We start from the raw sequence: 20,578 nt of genomic DNA, 5'->3' as shown, positions 1-20,578 counted from the left end.
ATTTCATTTTAATGTTTCCAAATTTATCAGTATTTTCCTTTATGATTTGTATTTTATGTGTCTTGTTTTAAAAATCATTTCCTACCCTGAATTGATATAGACATTCTCTTTTATTATCTAAAAGTTTTTAAATTAACTTGTAATTTGGAAATAATTTCAAACTTACAAAAGATTGCAAAAATAAAAATAGTAAAAAGAACACCCATATACACTTTACCCAGACTGACCTAGTGTTAGCATTTAACCCATTTTTTTATCATTCGATATGTATTATATATATCATATGTAATATATATAATATATACATATTTTTTCTGAACTATTTGAAGGTAAGTTACATACATTATCGTGCTTTACAGCTAAACACTTTAGTGTATATTTCCTATAAATAAGATATTCTCTAATTACAGTAATCAACTTCATAAATTTACATTGATGAAACACTTTTATCAAATCTCTCATTTAGATCCCTATTTTGTCTGTTGACGGATTTGATGTTGATGTTCTTCATAGCATATTTATAACCTTATAAACCCTATATTGTTATAGAAGTTTTTTAAACCCTATAGTGCAGGATCCAAACTAGGAGTATGTATTACATTTAGTTGTCATGTCTTTTTGGTGTCTTCTAATCTGAATTCCTCAACCTTGATTTGTCTTTTATGATATTTACATTTTTGAAGAAAACAGTCCCTGTTTTAGTAGAATTTCCTTCATTTTGTGTTTATCTGATGTTTCCTCATGATTAGATTGATGAAATGTATTCTTGGCTGGAACACTGCATAGATGCAGTATGGTGCAGTATTGCACCTATGCAGTATTATAAAGATGTAGTAGAGTATCATATCTGGAGGCACACTATATCTATCTGCCCTCAGTGGTTAATTCTGATTATTTAGTCAAAGTGTTGTCCAATTTTTCCAATGCTTTTTTCCCCCCTCTTACCAACTCATAAGCAATCTGTAGGGAGACACTTTAAAACATGAAAATAATCTACTCCTCAGCAAAATTTCTCCCCAGCTTCAGCATCTATCGATGATTCTTGCCTGATCCAATTTTTGCCACAATGGTTAAAAAGTGAATCACTTAAAAGTTTTTGAGCTGTGTTTTTATATGTCTTTAACCTGGAATTGATTTTGTATCGTGTGAGATGGGGATCTAATCCTATCTCCTTTCTCCCCCTCCCACATGGCTAACTAATTAGTTCCATTTGTGGAATAGCTCATTCTTGCCCCACTGGTGAGAAATGGTCAGTTCTCCATACATCAAATTTGCTAGGTTTGTTTCAGTGCCCTCTTCTTCTGTTCCATTGGTCTATTTGTTTATCTCTGCACCAATACTATAGTATCTTAGTATTTATTATAGCTTTGGGATAAAGTTTGATATATGATAGCACAAGTAGCCCATCATATTCTTCTTTAAAATTGTCTTTCATTTTTGTCATCCAGGCAATTATATTTCATTGTTACAAATAACTTACACATAAACATCCAGGAGTTTAAGCAATTTTCCCAAGGTCACAAAGCCAGGGACAAAGATTTTATACCCAGGTCTGCCCAAGGCCAGAGCTCTTTGTTACTTCCTGGGGTTCTGCCTTCCCAAGGCCTAACCAGTGGTTTTCTAGGCATGAAGAAGTGGGGGTCAGAGGATCAAGTGCAGACAGGAGATGGACAGGTAGAATGGTTTGAGTTTGGTCTCTGGGGTATAGACTTTGCTTGTCAAGAGACAGGGCTTGGACTTGGCTGGCAAAATTGGCAACAGAAGATTGAAGGGAATGGGACTGAAAGAATTCCCACTCCAGGACTGACCACCCTCAGGTGTCCATGGGTTTTACATACTGACCAGGGTAGTGTTGTAGCAGCCTGAAAGGGGAACCTGCAGCTGCTTTTCTGTTGGAGGTTGTGGATGGTAGGGGTGGGGATGGGTTGGCAGGCAAGGGAGGAAAAGAATTCGGTTCACTGCCACTCCAGGGCATCCCATCCTCCACCAGCCCCTCCCTGACTGATTATGGGGCCCTAATCAGCTTGGGGAGATTAAGGGCTCCCGCCAGCTGTTCCCACACACCACCCCCCCACCCTGGGCCTGACTGCAAAAGAGACCTGTGGGAGGGCGTGTGACCCCTCACCCTGGCCTTGGGCCCGAGCCACGGACTTTTTGGTGAGTGGCAAATGCCCCTCTGCATGGATTCGGGTCCCTTCTGCCTGAAATGCGTCTAAGGAGGGCGTGGACGTGTACCCACTCACCCGCAACGGCTCTGACGAGAGGGGATGGACAGAAAAGGGAGTAACAGGAAGCAGGACAAAGACGGGGATGCGGTAGGCTTCCAGGTCATGCCCCTGACCCCCCATCTAGTCTTCCAAGCCTGAGGAGGGGGCTGTATAAGTGGAGTTACTCCATGGGTTAACTGGGTTTTGAGAAACTGGGGCTTGCAGAGATTGCTGAGCGAGGCGGAAGGGTCGGTTCATCCACTCTCCCTGCTGCGTTTATGCTCACAGACGCTGGCGATGACCGTCTGCATCTTCCTTGCGGATGGCTTTCGGAACCCCCGGCTCTGCGCCCGGGAGCGGTGGGCTCCATTCCCGCCCCGCCTCCTCCAGGCGTTGCCCTGGCCCCGGCCTAGGCTTCGGCTACTGCTGCTGCTGCTGCTCCTGCCGCCCTCTGCCCTCTCTGCTGTATTCACAGTGGGGGTGCTAGGACCCTGGGCCTGCGACCCCATCTTCGCTCGTGCCCGCCCAGACCTGGCTGCCCGCCTGGCCGCCTCCCGCCTGAACCAAGACCCAGCCCTGAAAGGCGGCCCCCGCTTCGAGGTCGCACTCCTGCCGGAGCCGTGCCGGACCCCTGGCTCGCTGGGGGCAGTGTCGTCTGCTCTGGCCCATGTCTCTGGTCTCGTGGGTCCGGTGAACCCTGCAGCCTGTCGGCCGGCTGAACTACTAGCCCAAGAGGCGGGGGTTGCGCTGGTGCCCTGGGGCTGCCCGGGGACACGAGCGGCGGGCACCACCGCCCCCGCAGTGACGCCCGCGGCGGATGCCCTCTACGCCCTCCTTCGCGGCTTCCGCTGGGCGCGTGTGGCCCTGATCACCTCCCCCCAGGACCTGTGGGTGGAAGCTGGACGCTCCCTAGCCACTGCACTCAGGGCCCGGGGGCTGCCCGTTGCCCTGGTGACCGCCATGGAGCCCTCGGACTTGTCTGGAGCTCGGGAGGCCCTGAGAAGGGTCCAAGATGGGCCCAAAGTCCGAGGTAGGCTCCAGGAAGGGGACGGGGAGGTCGGAGATCCGGCCGGCAGAGGGCAGAGCAGCAAGCGGAGTCTCTGTGTCCGTCCGCAGCAGTGATCATGGTGATGCATTCGGTGCTTCTGGGCGGCGAGGAGCAGCGCTGCCTGCTGGAGGCTGCAGAGGAGCTGGGCCTGGTCGACGGCTCCCTGGTCTTCCTGCCCTTTGACACGCTTCACTACGCCTTGTCCCCAGGCCCGGAGACCTTGGCCGTGCTAGCCAACAGCTCACAGCTTCGCAGGGCCCACGATGCGGTGCTCACCCTTACGCGCCACTGTCCCCCTGGGGGCAGTGTGCTGGACAGCCTGCGCAGGGCCCAAGAGCATCAGGAGCTGCCCCCTGACCTTAATCTGCAACAGGTAGAGGGACTAGGGAGGAGAGAAGAGAGGAGGAAAGCAGGGGAAGAAAGCAGAGGATAGCCAAAAAGGAGAGAAGAGACTGGAGGCAATGGGAAGAGAAGCTGATAAAGTCAATGGAATGAGAGGAGGATGGGGTCAATGGGAGAGAGTAGGAGGATGCCAATAAGGAGAGAATAACTAGCAGCATTACCTGTTTTGGAGTTTCCTGGGTAATGTAGATTTTCTGGTCTTGCTTGGGGCATCTTAGTGTCTTGGGATTGCTTCCAAAGAGACTACAATGAGACCTCTCACATCCAGCTCCAGGGAGCAAATTCTAATCAATTCTATGCAACAACATCTTTTGCAGTTTACTTCAAAGAAATTCCCTTCCAGCATCACCACAACATACAGTCTATAATAAACAACTCATGTTCTTAAGAGAGTAGGAAGGAGGGGGCATGCAGAACAAATCTCCATGCCCAGTTCAGAGGTGTTCCCTCTGGGGCTTCATCTAGTGGTCTTAACTTTTAGATGAGAACGGTCCCTAGGTGGAGCCAGGAGCTTCCATAATCATTTAGATTCATAGCTTATTCCCAACAGTAAGCTAATATTCAGGATTTCCTAAGAACCCAGAATCCCGGTTCAGACTATCTAGCTCCTCCCTATTCATAAAAGAGAGGCTACAAACCACTTAGAAGGGAATTTAGATGTCAGTGGGCAGTAAACTAATGACTACAAAGGCCCTACTCAAAGGGTTGTACATGAGAGAGGGCTTTGAGTTGTGGGGAGGTAAAATATTCCCCACCAATGCCCCTGGTCTCCTCCAAGAGGATCTGGGGTAGCCAATGGGGAGAAAGGATAGGAATAGTCAACAAGAGGAGGAAAGCAAGAGTTAGGAACAGTGGTGGGATGGAAGGTGGAGAAAGAGAGTGGAGAAAGTGGTGAAAAAAAAACTCTTCAGTAAGCAGCACAGCCTTTCTCCACCTCTGTGTCCGAGTGAGACCTGGAGTCACCCTTGATTCCTCTAACCCTCCCTCCTACCCCACATCCACTAACCCTCCCTCCTGCCCCACATGCAGACATCAAGTCCTGTCACTTTAACTTCCTAAAAGTCATTGGGATCCACCTGCTTTCTCCATTCTCACTGTCACTGCCCTCATTCAGGCCACAGCATCCTGGCCCAAATCTCAAAACAGAATTTCCCAAATGGTCCCTGTTCCAACATGTACCTGCCCTCGGCCTTTCTTCACCCAACAATCAGATCGAACTTCAGAAATCTGATTGTGTCACACCTCTGTTCAAAGGATCCCAGCGGCTTCTCTTTCCCTAGATAGATGCAGGCATACTGTTCCCTCTCTCTTGAGCCAACTCTCCCCCAGATAATTCTGACTCATCCCTTGAGGAGTGGTCCCTTCTTCTGGAAGTCTCCTTTTCCCCCAGCCTGGGTTGGGTCCCTCTTTCCTGTATCTGTAGCTCCCTCAGTTACCTCCACTCTTACACATTGCATTGCCTTAATATCCCTGTCTGTTTCTCCCATTAGATGAAAGATTCTCCCAAACAAGGACTCTGTCTTTATACTGATATATCCTTAGTGCTTTACATAGTGCCTGGCACTGTGAGAGATGGGAACTGGGACTAATAGGCTCAATGAGGCTTTGGGGAACAACAAGAAGAAAAAAGAGAAAATAGAAGCTAACCAAAAGATGGGAAAGAAGGTTTTTTAGGTGAATGGTAGGTAATATTAAAAATGTAACTCAGTGGTAACCAACAGGAAAGAGAAGAGAGGATCTGCAGGTAATAAAGAGTTAGAATTAACCAATGGGAAGAAGAGCCTAAGAATCCTAAAAAGAGGGAAGGCCAGTGGAGAAAGGGGTAGGATAGCCTATGGGAGAGAGGAAGAGAGAGCCAATGGGGAGGAATACAGGGGACCTGGTGCTGTGATCAGTCAATATCCTAGGGCTTGAAGGGCTTGAAGAGCCCAGTAAAAGAATAGGAAGGCCGGTAAATCTCTGTCTATTTATGGGCTGTGACCTCAAACCCTGGGCTCTCTTCTCTCCTTCCGCAGGTATCCCCACTCTTTGGCACCATCTATGATGCGGTCTTCTTGTTGGCCGGTGGTGTGGCACGAGCTCGGGCAGCTGTAGGTGGCAGCTGGGTGTCCGGAGCAGCCGTGGCCCACCACGTCCAGAATGCCCAGGTCTCAGGCTTTTGTGGCGTCCTGGGAGGAGCTGAAGAGGCCCCATTTGTGGTGCTGGACACAGATGAGGCGGGGGACCGGCTATTTGCTACATACGTGCTCGACCCCACCCGGGGCTCCTTCCGCTCTGCTGGGAACCCGGTGCATTTCCCCAGAGGGGGACGGGGACCTGGGCCTGACCCCTCTTGCTGGTTTGACCCAAACATCATCTGCAATGGAGGTAAGGCCAAAACACCCCATCCCCCACTGGAACAGTCACCATGGCCCCTCCACAAAGTGGTGAAAGAGGGTGAACTCTCTTCCTATAACTCTCCTTTGAGGCCCTTTCAGGTCCTCCTCAGACCCAAGACTTGTGCAGGATCCCTCTCTTGCTGAGCCCCCAAAGCTCTCTTAAAACTTTGCTAGCATTCCCAGATGCTCCCCTTTGCAAAACCCATGACCTTTCTCTAGTTCCATTTCTCAGCTCCCATTCCCTTTCCTGGAGATTCCAGGAATTGACATGACTGCATATCTCCCTAGGGAGGGTGCCTCCTCTCCTCCACGGTCTATCCTTAGCTTCCTTTTTCTCACTGCCCCTCCAGGAGTGGAGCCTGGCCTTGTCTTTATCGGCTTCCTCCTTGTGGTTGGGATGGGGCTGACAGGGGCCTTCCTGGCCCATTATGTGAGGTGAGTAGGGATTTGAGGTAAGTAGGAAATGAACTTGGCTCTCTACCTGCCAGAAATGCAACCGTGGAGCAAAGACAGCAGGCTGGGTCTACTCAACATAGAAGTGAGATTTCTTTGGAAGGTGGGAAGGGAAGGGGTCCAGGAGGGCAGGCAGAGTCCCCATGGGGATGTCTGGTTTGGGGATGGCTGCCCTCCTCTGAGCCAACATTATCCACTGCTGGCCTCCTCTCCTGGACCTCAGTCCCCTTTGCAGAGACAACCTCCTTCCTCTACCAGGCACCGGCTACTTCACATTCAAATGGTTTCCGGCCCCAACAAGATCATCCTGACTTTGGACGACATCACCTTCCTCCACCCGCAAGGGGGCAGCTCTCGAAAGGTAGGGGAGGCAGGGAGCCAGGATCCAGCTGTCCTCCCCCGTATATCTATCTGGTCCTCTGCCTGGACCAGCCCTCACTCCAGACTCACCTGGGAAGGGGGTCTTATTTCTGCCCTAACCCTGTCCCAGGTCTGAGTTCTGGAGATCAGCACCATCACGTGGGCAATGAGGTTAACAGTCCCTGTCCCGACTGCTTTCCTGGGGCAGTGTGAAGCTCCAACAAGAAAACGAATGTTTTGTAAAATGCAAAGTGCTGTGCATTTGCGAAGTAATGTCATTATCACTTTCTTTAATTAAAATTTCTTCCCCTTCCCTCTTTAATCCCCAGAACTCTGCCTGACCACATAGGACTCTTGAGTATATTTTGACCCCTTGCGTTGACCTCTACCCTCCAGGTGGCCCAGGGTAGTCGGTCGAGTCTGACTGCTCGCAGTGTGTCAGACATTCGCAGCGTCCCCAGCCAGGTCCCGGAGAGCTCCACCATTGGCCTCTATGAGGTGAGCTTGACCCCTAACTAGACTGAGCTCTATTCCTGGAGTCGTGGCATATCCTGCAGGCTCCAGGAGATGGGGATAGGAGCCCAGAACAGGATCTAGGGAGAGGTCATGGATTTCTCAATGAGGAACATCTGGTAATCCTTCCTGCCCCAAGGTTTTCCCTTAGCCATTATCCAGGTGAGGGCTCCTCAAAGGCTGATCACATTGGCCCAGAGGCTGGAGGTCTGACTGGTGGGGAGCCTACTGGGAGAGGCATGCATCCTGGTGTGGCCACTGAGACCATCCCCCACCATGTTGGGAGCCCCTGGCCCTGCCCTCTCAGTGATAAGCCTTCAGATTACTGAAGGGCATAGGCCTCCCTAGAAAGGTTGGGACAGAGGAGCATCTGGGATGTGGCCTCCTGGTCACAAAAAGGATATTTCCAGGACATGATTTGTTCAGCATGGGGAGTTTCAAGGAGGGGCTACCCCGCACTCAAGCCAGACCCACATCTTGGCCCCACCCAGCAGTTCCACCCAATTCCAACCAGATTCAGGGAGAACAAACCTTAGAGGGGAAAAAGAAAGTCATAAAAGGGCATGAGGACTTTAACTAGGGGGTTAGCAAATCTGAATGTGGTGGGATAGAGGGGAGATAATGAGAACAAATTCAGGGAGAGCTGAGAGAGAGCTTTGCTAATCAAGAGGGGAGGGAAGATTTAGAGCTCCTGTGTGTCAGGTCACAGCGAAAATGCAGAGACTCCTAGTATGTCACCTAGCGGCCAGCACAGCCATTTCTCAGAGGAGCACTATTGTCATTTGGGGCAGATTGTTTTTCCCTGTATGTGACTACCCTGTGCCTTGAAGAGTGTTAATATCCCCTGTCTCTGGCTCTGTTTACTAAACATAGCTCTCAGCTTTTGTGACAAAAAAAATTCTTCACATTTATTTCCAAATGCTTTTTAGGGGTCAGGATCAAACCCCCAAAATTCTTTTCTCATCCAAATCCCTTATCAACAAACAAGGCCAGCTACAAGGTCTAAGACAAAATAAAAATGAAGTTTCCCTTGTTTGGATCTTTGAACCAAACTCAGGTCTCTCTGAGCCTTTGGTGCCCTGTGTGACTGCACAGATTGCATGCCCATGAACCGACCCTGCCAACAGCTGAGAACAATGAGGCTCAGAGCCTGGAGGGGAGCTGCCTATACTTCAGTTAGTCTGTAATAAAGCCTGATGTACTCAAACTGCTGACTCCCAGCATAGCGTTCTCTCTTTGCAACAGACGACGATGATGGCATTTGTGGTGGTCATGTCTTGCTTAACTGTTGGTGAGCACATCTTGGGTGGGAGGATAGCCATTCGGGCTTTCTGTATCTCTTACCCAGGAGTACACTCTCACCCAGCTAGCTGTGAAGTGGACTGACAGACATCAAACCCCTGGCTCCTGATGCCCTCTGTCACATGGAAGATGTGTTCTAGGGCAGTGGGCCAGTGGAAATGGGGCCTCTAGGGCTCTTTGCATCATGGTGTATTAAGAAACTGAGTTCACTACTCCCATCTCTGCTTTAGGGAGACTGGGTTTGGCTGAAGAAATTCCCAGGGGATCAGCACATAGCCATCCGCCCAGCAACCAAGACAGCCTTTTCCAAGGTGAGAGTTGAGCCAGTGATGGGGTGTGGGGTGGCCATCATTTCTCCCTCCTTGCCTTCTCTTTGCAGCTGGGTACAGAGGTAGGTACCAACATGGGAGAAATCAAAAGGACTCAGTGAAGTGTCCCCTTCCCTCTAAAGCAGGTTTCCTATTATGCTTTCTCATAACACTAGTTCTTTCCTTTGATGTACCTGTCATAATTTATAATTGTATGTTCATCTGTGTGCTTGATTATTTCTTATCTGCCTCCCTAACTAGACTGTAAGCTGACTGAGGTCTTCCCCCTGCCCCGTCCTCCTGCCCCGTCCATTGTATTTCCAGTACCCCGCACAGTGTCTGGAACATTAGAAAGACCCATTGAATGTTTGGTGAGTGAATGATAGAAAAGAAAAAATGGGTTTCCAGTTCTGTCAGGCGATTCGTGCAGAATGGCCTAATTGATGCATACTGAATGAAGTGAAAAGTTGGCAAAGAGGCTATAAACTGGCTCATTTTAGTTCTTCCGACCCTTACCCCCAACACCATGCAGCCTTGGCCTGCCCTCCTTCTCTGAAGCCTCCATGGAAACTCTTGGTCATAGCTTCAGAATAACTTAAGTGACTACCTGGATGAGTTAATAGACTAAATCATCATGTACCAGCAGGCATTTAAAATGAAAAGAAGCCTCTTCTTGAACTAAAGGAAAGCAAGAAAAGGCACCAGTCGCCTTCTAGCCCCTGTTTTCCCAGCATGCCCAGATAGTGAAGGTCTCTGTCCGGTGGAATGGGCATGGCCTTGTTGATGGCTCTCTAGGACGAGAGCTTGACTATTCGGTGCCTACTTCCCAAGCCTGGGGAGAGTGGGAGTCTCAGACATAGCTGATGCAATGATGTAATAAGTGAAGCAGCCTTGGACCAAGTAACCAGCACACGACATTGTTTTTTAGAAGCAGTGCAACTTCTCCCTGTTTCTCCCCTCAAAAGCTGTTACATCAGAATGGGAGGGTGGCGATGCTAGGGCTTTCTTCTACATGAGGTATTTTTCCTTAAGACCAGGGCAATTCGAAGTCTGGTGGTTAATAAATCAGGACCTGCTTGGATCCTGAAGACTAGTGCAAGGGTATCTTTTCATTCATTACTTTAAACTAAACCATACTCAGTATCTGAGCAGTGGCCTTTGAGGATGCTGTCTTCCAGAGAGAGAAGTTATCTGTAGAAGAAAGCCCCACTGCTTGCCCTATAGACCTTCCATTCACCATTTTCATCCCATCTTCAAAGTCTGGATACTCAAAAATAGACCTGAATAATAGCCTCCTTCCCATCTTGCTCCCAGGGCAGAAAATGCCTGTTAACTTCCCCATTTCAGCTCAGAGAGCTCCGGCACGAGAACGTGGCCCTCTACCTGGGGCTCTTCCTGGCAGGAGGAGCAGACAGCACCGCGGCCCCCGGGGAAGGCATGCTGGCTGTGGTCTCAGAGCACTGTGCCAGGGGCTCCCTCCATGACCTACTCGCCCAGAGAGATATAAAGCTGGACTGGATGTTTAAGTCCTCCCTCTTACTGGATCTTATCAAGGTGCTTGTGGGGTAGGGGGTGGAGCAGGTAGGATGCAGGGTGGATAGGGCAGGGCAGTCGCCGGCTGAGGTTGCCTCGTACCTCACCCCTTCCAGGGAATGAGATATCTGCATCATCGAGGTGTGGCCCATGGGCGACTTAAGTCGCGGAACTGCGTGGTGGACGGGAGGTTCGTGCTCAAAGTCACCGACCATGGCCACGGGCGACTGCTGGAAGCCCAGAAGGTGTTACCAGAGCCTCCCAGCGCAGAAGGTATGATTCCTCCGCTGTCTTTGTCGCAGACGAGCATCCCCCGGGATCTCTATTATTTCAAGGGCCCTTCCTTCCTTCCCTTCTTCCCTCTGACCTCGCATTCTCTCTATCCTGCAACCACTGGACACGACTTCTGCTACTGAAAAGGTCTTGTGACCTCTGAAACGAGGGTGCACTGTATGACTGGGAAGGTGAAGGCACGTTAGTGAGCGGGACTTGTGCCTGAGAGGCGGAGCTCCTGCCCTTTCAACTGGGTCTGCTCTAGGCGGAGCTTCGCCTGAGTGCGGGGCTTGTGCCCAAGGGGTGGAGTCTTCTCTGGCCATCGCATTGTCTAAAGGGCGGGGCCTGTTTGTGAAGGCTGGGCTTTTTCTGAGATCCCCTTTGGATTTCTGGTACTTTCCTCTGGAGACAGCTGCAGGCAGCAGGGCCACACTCAGGCTGGGAGATTGGTGAGAGGGTGCGAGCCTGGGCTTTCTTGTGAGGGGTGAAAGTTTGTCCCCAGAGCCCCCAAGGCCCTCTGAGTGCCCACGCCCTCTTCCCCAACCCCAGACCAACTATGGACAGCCCCAGAACTGCTTCGAGACCCGGCCCTGGAGCGCCGGGGAACGCTGGCCGGCGACGTCTTCAGTCTGGGCATCATCATGCAGGAGGTCGTGTGCCGCAGCGCCCCCTATGCCATGCTGGAGCTGACTCCCGAGGGTACGGCCGCTCCTTGCCTGGCGTTTGGGCTTGCCTGCTGTTAGGCAGAGCCCGGCCCGGTCTCCCTCTTTTCCCTAAAGTCCAGGGCTGAGACTTAAATATGTGGTCCTCCCTTAAAGATGGGATCTGAAGGGTCAGGGCAGTAGAAAGCCAAGCATCAGGATAGGAGGAGGAGGCTCTTAGGAGCCTCAGACCTCAGTGGTTTCTTCTGGTCTTGGACTTCAACCTGCTCCCCCAACTGATGGAACAGGCTCTTCTCTGGTTCTTAGGAGCCTCAAGGAGGCAGCAGGGTGAGGGGAAGGGAGGAATAGAACAATTGGATATGGTTCAAATCCATAGTACTTATCTATAGGATTCAACAAACTACTTGATCACCCTAATTCTCACTTTTCTCATGTGTAATAAATGTTAGTCTCTGCCTGTCACCTGTTACTGACCCCTGCCTCCCAGGATTCAGGGTCTCCCAGCAACCCCTTCCACACTACACTTTCTCGCCTACCAAAGCTCTGATTTAAAAAGACCCCCTTCCAGTCCCCCCATCTTGGGCTTCAATAATCAGGCCAGAGTCAGAGGTGGCTTCTGTTCTGGCAAACTCCCTCTCATGGTCCCCTCATGCCTCCAGAAGTGGTGCAGAAAGTGCAGAGCCCTCCTCCACTGTGTCGGCCTTTGGTTTCCATGGACCAGGCGCCCATGGAGTGCATCCAGCTGATGAAACAGTGCTGGGCAGAACAGCCGGACCTTCGGCCTTCCATGGACCGCACCTTCGACCTGGTTAGGGGCTGGGATTGGGCAAGGGCTGGGCTGGCCACTTCTCAGCAACCTAGGGAGGCTGCAGGAAGGCAGGTTGGCAGGATTTCTGACTGCCAGGTTACTTGCTAAGAAGTAGCCTCAAGTTGGCAGTTTAGTGAGGGCAGAGTTAGAACAGGCGCTATGGAGGCCTTTGGAGCAAGAGTGGAATTCTGGGCAAGAGAAATATTTAATTCAACTCAACATTTATTGAGAACCAAGTATGGGCCTGGCCTAGTGTGGCAGAAAGACCTTGGTCTGGGAGTACAAAGGCTGGGTTGTCTATTACTAGCTAAGAACAGCTGATTTTTTGGAGCCCCAATTTCCTGTGTGCCTGCTACTAATGTGTGAAAACACAGTGTCCAGAACCTGAGGGGTAGAGTGGGTGATGTGGCTGGATGAATTGAAGATGAATGGTTTGTGGAGAGAAACGGGCATAATACAAACACAAGAGGGGCATGGCAGCCTAGGTCCTCAGGAGTCCCATCAGCTTTCTCCTCCTACTAGTTCAAGAGCATCAACAAGGGCCGGAAGACCAACATCATTGACTCAATGCTGCGGATGCTAGAGCAGTATTCCAGTAACCTGGAAGACCTGATCAGAGAGCGCACGGAGGAGCTAGAGCTGGAAAAGCAGAAAACAGACCAGCTGCTCACACAGATGCTCCCTCCGTGAGTGCCAATGGGGAGAGGTGGGTAGGAAGGGCAGCTGGAATCTAGCCAGACTAGGGTGACCTCCAGATAACCTCACTACCTGCCATCCCTAGGTCTGTGGCTGAGGCTCTAAAGATGGGGACACCTGTGGAGCCTGAATATTTTGAGGAGGTGACATTGTACTTCAGTGACATAGTGGGCTTTACCACAATCTCAGCCATGAGTGAGCCCATCGAAGTAGTGGACCTGCTTAACGACCTCTATACACTCTTCGATGCCATCATCGGCTCTCATGATGTCTACAAGGTGGGCTGTGTGGAAACAAGCCCTCCCTCAGGTTCACCAGCCTCCAGCCCAGCCCTTCCTGCTCAGCCCTCAGGCCATCAGCCCTGTCCACGCCCTCCGATTCCTTATCTCATTTGCCAGTCCTCAGCTCAGTCCTCCAGCTGGAGAGTTCCCCAGAATCTCTTCACTAAACCCAGTTTAGGCATTTTGACAAGGAGTAATCAATCACCTTGGAGGAGAGGTGTGCTCAGTGCTGAATTCGTACAACCCCTTCCCTCAGGTGGAGACAATTGGGGACGCCTATATGGTGGCCTCTGGGCTGCCCCAGCGAAATGGGCAGCGACACGCAGCAGAAATCGCCAATATGGCACTGGATATCCTCAGCGCAGTGGGCTCCTTCCGCATGCGCCACATGCCCGAGGTGCCTGTGCGCATCCGTATTGGCCTGCATTCGGGTAATTCTCCAGCTCTGGTCTCTCGAGTCCCGCTCCCACCCCAGGCCCCAGCTCCAAATTTCCCAGACAGTAGGCAGACTTGGGGAGTGGGAGGTAGGGTGGCTTGTCTTGAAGCCATCTTTGCATACCAGGCACACCGTTGTAATTGAGAGGATATGCTTGAGAGTGTTTCTTTGGGAAGTTGGTGGAGATTATGAGGTGCTAAAGTCTCCCGAGGCCCTAGGTGCTAACCAGCCACCAACTTCAGCCCAAGCCTGGCCCTCCCGTCAACCCTACGCATCTCCACAGGCCCATGCGTGGCGGGTGTAGTGGGCCTCACCATGCCGCGGTACTGCCTGTTTGGGGACACGGTCAACACAGCCTCGCGCATGGAATCCACAGGGCTGCGTGAGTGCAATGGGGTTGGTAGGGGCTGGGGAAGGTAAGGCAACGTCGCGGGGCCTGGTGTGTGTGTGTGTGTGGGGGGGAACAGCGGGGAGGGGAGCGTGAGAGGTGAGTGTGCTAAGCTAATGCATCCCCTGTTGTCCCAGCTTACCGCATCCACGTGAACGTGAGCACCATACGGATCCTCCACGCTCTCAATGAGGGCTTCCAGACTGAGGTGCGAGGCCTCACGGAGCTAAAGGTGAGGAGGCAGGGCACGCCGTGTCCTGGGCTTAGGCTGGGAGTCACAGCTTGCCACTCCTGACTCCAATTCCACTTAGACCTCCAGATCCACTCTCCCTCACTCCAGCCTACTTAAGTCTTCCCCTTCCTCATGTCTTCTCAGGGCAAGGGCGCAGAGGACACGTACTGGCTGGTGGGCAGACGAGGCTTCGACAAGCCCATCCCCAAGCCGCCTGACTTGCAACTGGGGTGAGGAGCTGGCAACGGGCATCGGTGGGTGGGGCGAGTTACGAGGGATGGGCACAGGCCGGATGGGCCCTACTCCCAGCCTTCTGTCCTGTGCCAGATGCTGTTAGCTGCAAAGTAGCAATAAACTGGACCCAACCCTCCCACCCCCGATTCCGGATCCCTGAGGCCACCACTCTTTCCCCACAGGGCCAGCAATCATGGCATCGACCTGCAGGAAATCCCTCCCGAAAGGCGCAGGAAACTGGAGAAGGCGAGGCCCGGCCAGTTCTCTGGGAAGTGAGGCCCGACTGGGACAGGTGCTGTCTGGCTCTCAGATCACAAGCCCAGCTGCCAATCTCCCCCTCAGACTCTGGGGACTACACACTTCTGGGAGGTGCTTCTTTGGGGACAGGCGCCTCTTCCCCAGCCTAAGGGCTAGCCTTGCCTGCAGAACTTCCCACCCAAGCCAGGTGTCCTGGTTTCTCTCAGACTTAGTGAGCCCAGGCTGGTTCCAGAGATTTTCCCTGATTGGGAAGCACCAGAAGCTCAGATTCTGGTTTGATAGGTCAGGAATGGTCCAGGAATTCAGACCGGGGAACCCCTGTAACCATGACCTTCTCTGACCTCTCCTCTAACACCTACTTCATTATCCCCCCCTCCTCAGGCAGTGCACTGCACAAGAGAGAAGTCTAGGGAGCAACATTCATCAGAGGATAAGATGACTGCTGCCCCTAGAGTTCTTTTCTTTTCTTTTCTATCTATCTATCTATCTATCTATCTATCTATCTATCTATCTATCTATCTATCATCTATTTATTTAAATTTTTTTAGAGTTCTTTTAGAACAGAAACTTTCTCTCTTTCCCTCAGGATTATTCCGGAAGGTCCTCTTCCTGGAAGTTGCTGCTATAGGTGACCATAATCTGGCTAATACCAGTGGATTCTGTGCAGTTCTGCTTCAAAAGATCCAAGGCCTTTACAAGAGATGGTTGCAAACCAATCATGTGATCTGGGGAAAGCTTCATGTGCTCTCTGGGCTTGGGTTCCTTTCTATGGTGAAACGAACAGTGGCCTAGGTGATTTCCACAACACCCGACACTGACAGCTGGGCTTCAGAATGGTTTGCCTTGGAATATGGGGCACTGGGCTTGTGACCTTCAGCTCCAGTGACTCTGAGCCCATCATGTTGAAGTGGGAATTCTCCACTTTCCAGGGCCTCTCAAGACCCCAGGAAGGAAGATCTGGGATCGGACACACTCCCAGAGGTTGAGACCTCCTGTTCCACCAGAACAGGGGTTGTCACGTGGCCTGAGGATGCAAGGGCTTTGGTTTAGCCTCAAGTGTCCATCCCTTCTTTATCCCCCACCAGATATAAACTGGCTACTTCATCTGTGATAACCACGTAACTTGCCCAAGTGCAGAGAAAAGCTTGCTTCGAGGGCTTTGGCAAAAGGAAGGTAAACAAATTGCACCAAACCTTTACTAACCAGAACAGCCAAAGAATAGTAGTATCCTCTGTTTAAGTGGGTGCTGCTGAGCATGCCGTTGGACAGAATATCCTCTCAGCTTAGATCTTTGCAGCGAGTGTCAACCCCCATCTTTGTAAGTCCCCAGCTGAAGTTTCTTTGGTGGAACTCTGATGTTCCAGAGCCTGAGCCTTGGCATGTTTGACTGGGTGTCCATCCCTATTGCTGCAGACTGGGGTAGAAGTTAGCAGCAGCTGTATCCATGCAGGCAGCTTCTACAGGTAATGAGCGTCCAGTCTCTGGAGGTATACAAGTAAAACCAGAGACATCCTTAACTAAGGATATAACCGTCAGAGGGAATTCTTAGGTGGAATGATGATTAACTAAATCCACACTATGCCATGTGTGGTTGGTGGGCCAGCGGCAGTGGGACATCACCTGGAAGCTTGTTAGAAATGCAGAATCTCAGGCCTAGACCTATTAACTCGGAATCTACACTTTAACAAGTTCCCTCAGAGTGCTTATATGCCCATTAAAGTTCTTGAATTATGGAACTAAATGATCCTATATCCCTAAAATCTCAGAATCTCTAAGATTTCATAAAAACTATGCCAGAAACTTGCCCTGAGACTTGTTCTCTTTGGCCTATAGGGTGATTTTATTTTGAGCTAACATTTAAAAATCAAGGGATACCATATTTTAAAAATGTATACCAAATTTCCCTCTTCTCTGAAATCAAAAGCACCGCACAGGCGCAACTGCTGACTTTCTGCAGGAGCAAAAGAGCGGTTGTTCCCTCTCCAGGGCCTCACTCTTCACTTCTCATCGTCTTCACCATTCCCCATGGACTCCAAGACACCAAATTTTCTAAACATCTCTGTACCTGTACAGCACCTGCAGGCATTTGAACTTAGGATTCCTGGAGTAACTGATATTAGGCTTGCAAGTGCTCCTAGAAGTTGCTTTACCTGATTTGTAAAATTCACAAGCTTAGTGGTTTTCCCTTCTTCCTAAAGGTAGAGAAAGAATGTATGAGAAATCTAAAATTCAGCACTTGTAGGTCCTGGTTATTTAAGGTGGTGCTGCTATAGTGAGTAATTTAGTGCAATTAAAAAAACATTTTAACTGAATTTGGAAATGATGAATTAAAGATTTTTTTTTAACCCTGATGTACACACAATATTTTATATTATGTACATCTTTAAACTACTCTCTTCAGATTTTCTCTGTACTTAGGTCCCAGGGATTGAGGGCGGACTCTGCATTGCTGGTGCTCAACCTGACAGTGTGGATGTCGCTCTCACTCCCCAGCCTCTTCCCTTCCACTTCATCCCTTCCCTCTCCTTCCCTTCTTCCTGCCTGTGAGGGGCCTGAGGTAGTTAATGGCCTGTGATTCAGTCTCTGGGAAGAGTCGACCTGGGGTGCAATGGGGTTAGTATGAGCAGGCTGAAGTAGGGCACTGCCCAGAGGAGGATGAAGGTGAGCTGGGGCCCAAACCCAATTGGGGGTAGAAGTGGGGCGGGCAGGGCTGAGCAGGTCCCTTCCCACCCTTAGCTCAGCCTTGCTACCTGGCCTCAGTCTCAAATGAGCAGGCGTGACTGGGGAAGGAGCCTGCTAGAGGATAGTCCTGTCTTCCTCCCCAGATAGGACATCTCAGAGACCACCCACCCCAGAGCTCACAGAGTGTGTGAGAGAAGAGAAGGGGAAAAACTAAGCCTCAGTCTCTTCTTTGTCCCTCAGGCTCCCCCTTTCTCTCTCCCTGTCTCTCCCCCTTGCACTCTCCCCATCTCTCTACCACTGGTCTCTTTCTCTGTCCTTAGGGTCCTCTCTATGCCCGGCAGTTTCTTCCTGCCTTTCTCTGTATTTCCTCCTTTTCTGTAGATCCATTTTTCCTGGGCTCAGTCAATATCCTAGATCCCTGCTAACCTCTGATTAGAGTCCTCTCTACCTACTACCCCCTATTGTTCCTGGGACTTGGGCAGCCCCCAGCCCAGAGAGCACCTGGCTTGGTCACTAGGCACTCCCCACTTTCAGATGTGTTTATACTACCTCCGCCAGCTGGCCAGTGCCAGGAGTCCACAGTTGGGGCTGTCCTGGCCTTTGGGATGGCTCTGTAGCTGGGACCAGTGATGGCCAAAGCAGGCATCTCCCACACCTGCTGCTTCAATCCCATATCCAGGACTCCACATCGTGTCCCGGGGCTCACATGGCACCTTTTCTCTGTGCTGCTCCTTAGAGTCTGGACCCTGCTCCCCATCCCACCTGTAGTGGACCCCAGGCTCTGCCTTTTGGGGGATCTGTGATGCTGAATTGTGAGGCTGTGTTCAACAGGGTCTTCTGGACTGTGCACTATGTACACCAGGCCATGTGCTGTGGTGTTAGGTCCTGGGAGGATGGGGGCTGAAATAAATATAAATACATACTTGCTTCTGTTTCATGGGGTGTGCTCCTTGTGGCCTGGGAGGTCCAAACACCCCATTCCTGGAGTGTTTAAACCTGGCATTGCCAAGGAAGGCTTCAGATAGGGGTGAATCTTAGAGATGACCTATACAGGGGGAGGTGAGCTTGTGCCAACTCCCTCCTAGAAACTCCCTTGCTCAGGGGTCTACCTGTGGGGACCAAGCAGGGAAGCCTCAGGCCTTTTAGGCTTCTAAAAAACACCAGGGACTCTGAGGCTCTAGAAATGGGTGGTATGGCTTCATCCCTCAAGAGTAGGCAGGAGAGAAAAAGGAAGAGAAGGACAGAAATTTTTATGGCCATGACCCATGACCCATGGAAGCCAGAGGCCAAGACTAAAGGAGCAGGGTCCCCAAATAGAGGAGTTAAGGTCCATTGGTCTCTGGTTAGGACCTCACCAACAACCCACATTCCACCTCTGACCCTTCAAGAGTCAGCCAGCCACAGGGGCATTAGAGCAGGACAGATCATCCCAAAGCCACCAACGGGTGACCAGTTCATTAGTCATTCATTTTCTTTGAGCCCAGCTGTTCCTGCTCTAAGCCCAATGTTTCTGATATGATGGCTCATAATGGACATTGGTTGTTCTGCCTTCCCAGAATCCATCCTGCTCAATAGTGGGCAACCATCCCTGCCCCATTCTTAGTCGCTGTGGAACTGGGTAGAACTAACCCCAAACCTCCCCTTCCAGATCTGAACAATCATTCCATCCCTCTGGCAGCAGGGATTCTTCAAGAACAGGCAAGTGACCTGGGCCAGCCAAAAGAGACTCAGTGCAGAGATGTTGCTGGAAGCCAAATGAAAAAGTCTTTTTTCTTGGGGGTTGCTGAGAAGATGGGACAGTGAATGGTTTTGCCACCACAAAGACAAGGAGCAGAACAGACTGATAGGCAGAGACTAAGTCGTGCCATGGACTAGCAAGTTGTTTTCTTTGATTAAGCAAGATTAAATTGTGTTTTTTATTGTTAATAGTCAAAATTGTCCTGATAGACAATTTTATGGAGTGCAGTGGGGTTAGACTGGCTTGGGAGGGAGGAAGACAGTAGAAAATGAATGAGAGAGAGGACAATAGTTTCCAAGATACGACTCCCCAGAGAGTCAGCCTGGACCCTTCCCCTCAGGTATGACTGTTCCTGAAAAGTCCATTTATGGGGAACCTAACTCAGGGAAAGTTTAGGATCTGGGATGAGAAAATGCACACAGTCTCGTAGGCTTGTCAGGGCTCTTGTGCTCAGCATTTAGAAGGGGGAGGAATCAGGTCCTGCCTCAGAGGAGATGATGCAAATGAGAGTGTGGTTGTTCTCTGAGTTCAGCATGGCACTATCTGTCAACATCTTTATGAGTTAAGTGACTAGACTCTGACAGGGAGCTTAAGGGTGATTCTCTCTGCTCTCTGAGGGGTGTGGGGGGAGGGAGTAGAGAAATTGAGAATGCTATGATGTCTGGGAAACCTAGGTTCCTGCAGGGCGGGGGTTGTTTGTCACCTCTAGAGACTTGCCTATTCATTTGTCACCTCCACCAGGGACATTCCACCTCACCACCCATCCCTGAGCCTAGGTCTTTGGCTCTGGACCCAGAGAAGGGCGTGGTGTTCAAGCATTTCCCCATTCTGCTCACAGGGAACATTGATCCTGCCATTTGAAATGCACATTCTCACACGCCTCTAATCCTCTAATCCTCATACAACCATTTTGCACACAGGGAAACTGAGGTCCTAGTAGTGAAAGGACTTGTCAAAGACTCCATATCTGGTCAATCTTGAGATCAAGAAGAAAACCCAGGAGTTCAGACTCTGGGCTTGGTGCCTTTCAACGGTGTTCAGGAGATGTTTACCTTACAGGCAGTCCTGCTTCATGCTGCCTTGATTCTTTTCTGCAAGAGTGCAATTTAAACTCCAAATCAACATCTGTGTAATCAGATTATTAAAGAGTTTTGACTTGGCGGAATATGAACATGAACACATTTTATATTTCGCCAAACAGTGCCCTTAAAATTCTAGTCCAGTTGAAAAATCCAATCTCCAATCTTCTCTAAATGACTGCTCCTCACCACATCTTTCAGGGACCTGAGGGCAGCAGGACTGCATGTCTACTTCTTTCCTCCTCCCCCAACTCTGGCTCCATAGTCAGGAAAGGAGGAACAAGGGCGCATAATTTAATCTTGGGAA

At 50.5% G+C, this 20,578-nt stretch overlaps 1 protein-coding gene across 3 annotated transcripts; it reads left to right on the top strand.

The window, feature by feature from the left end:
- The first annotated feature begins 1,574 nt into the window (after positions 1 to 1,574).
- On the top strand, positions 1,575 to 18,365 carry GUCY2D (guanylate cyclase 2D, retinal). 3 transcript variants are annotated; one of them, XM_016154734.2, is made up of 20 exons: positions 1,575 to 1,674; positions 2,496 to 3,237; positions 3,324 to 3,628; positions 5,673 to 6,024; positions 6,386 to 6,470; positions 6,747 to 6,849; positions 7,245 to 7,346; positions 8,894 to 8,974; positions 10,319 to 10,525; positions 10,621 to 10,777; positions 11,327 to 11,476; positions 12,099 to 12,247; positions 12,770 to 12,933; positions 13,029 to 13,221; positions 13,481 to 13,655; positions 13,944 to 14,042; positions 14,186 to 14,280; positions 14,425 to 14,510; positions 14,697 to 14,806; positions 15,359 to 18,365. In XM_016154734.2, the coding sequence occupies exons 1-19, from the start codon at positions 1,627 to 1,629 to the stop codon at positions 14,788 to 14,790; spliced, it is 3,387 nt and encodes a 1,128-aa protein (XP_016010220.2). In that variant the 5' UTR covers positions 1,575 to 1,626; the 3' UTR covers positions 14,791 to 14,806; positions 15,359 to 18,365. The 3 variants fall into 3 exon arrangements, with proteins under 3 accessions (XP_016010220.2, XP_016010221.2, XP_016010219.2); XM_016154735.2 differs by lacking the exon at positions 1,575 to 1,674 and adding an exon at positions 2,093 to 2,315 and having other exon boundaries at positions 3,327 to 3,628; XM_016154733.2 differs by lacking the exon at positions 1,575 to 1,674 and adding an exon at positions 2,093 to 2,315.
- Positions 18,366 to 20,578: the final 2,213 nt, after the last annotated feature.

The sequence above is a fragment of the Rousettus aegyptiacus genome, unplaced genomic scaffold, assembly GCF_014176215.1.
Source record: "Rousettus aegyptiacus isolate mRouAeg1 unplaced genomic scaffold, mRouAeg1.p scaffold_m13_p_6, whole genome shotgun sequence".
Taxonomy (NCBI): Eukaryota; Metazoa; Chordata; class Mammalia; order Chiroptera; family Pteropodidae; genus Rousettus; species Rousettus aegyptiacus.
This window is presented reverse-complemented; position numbering and strand designations above follow the sequence as displayed.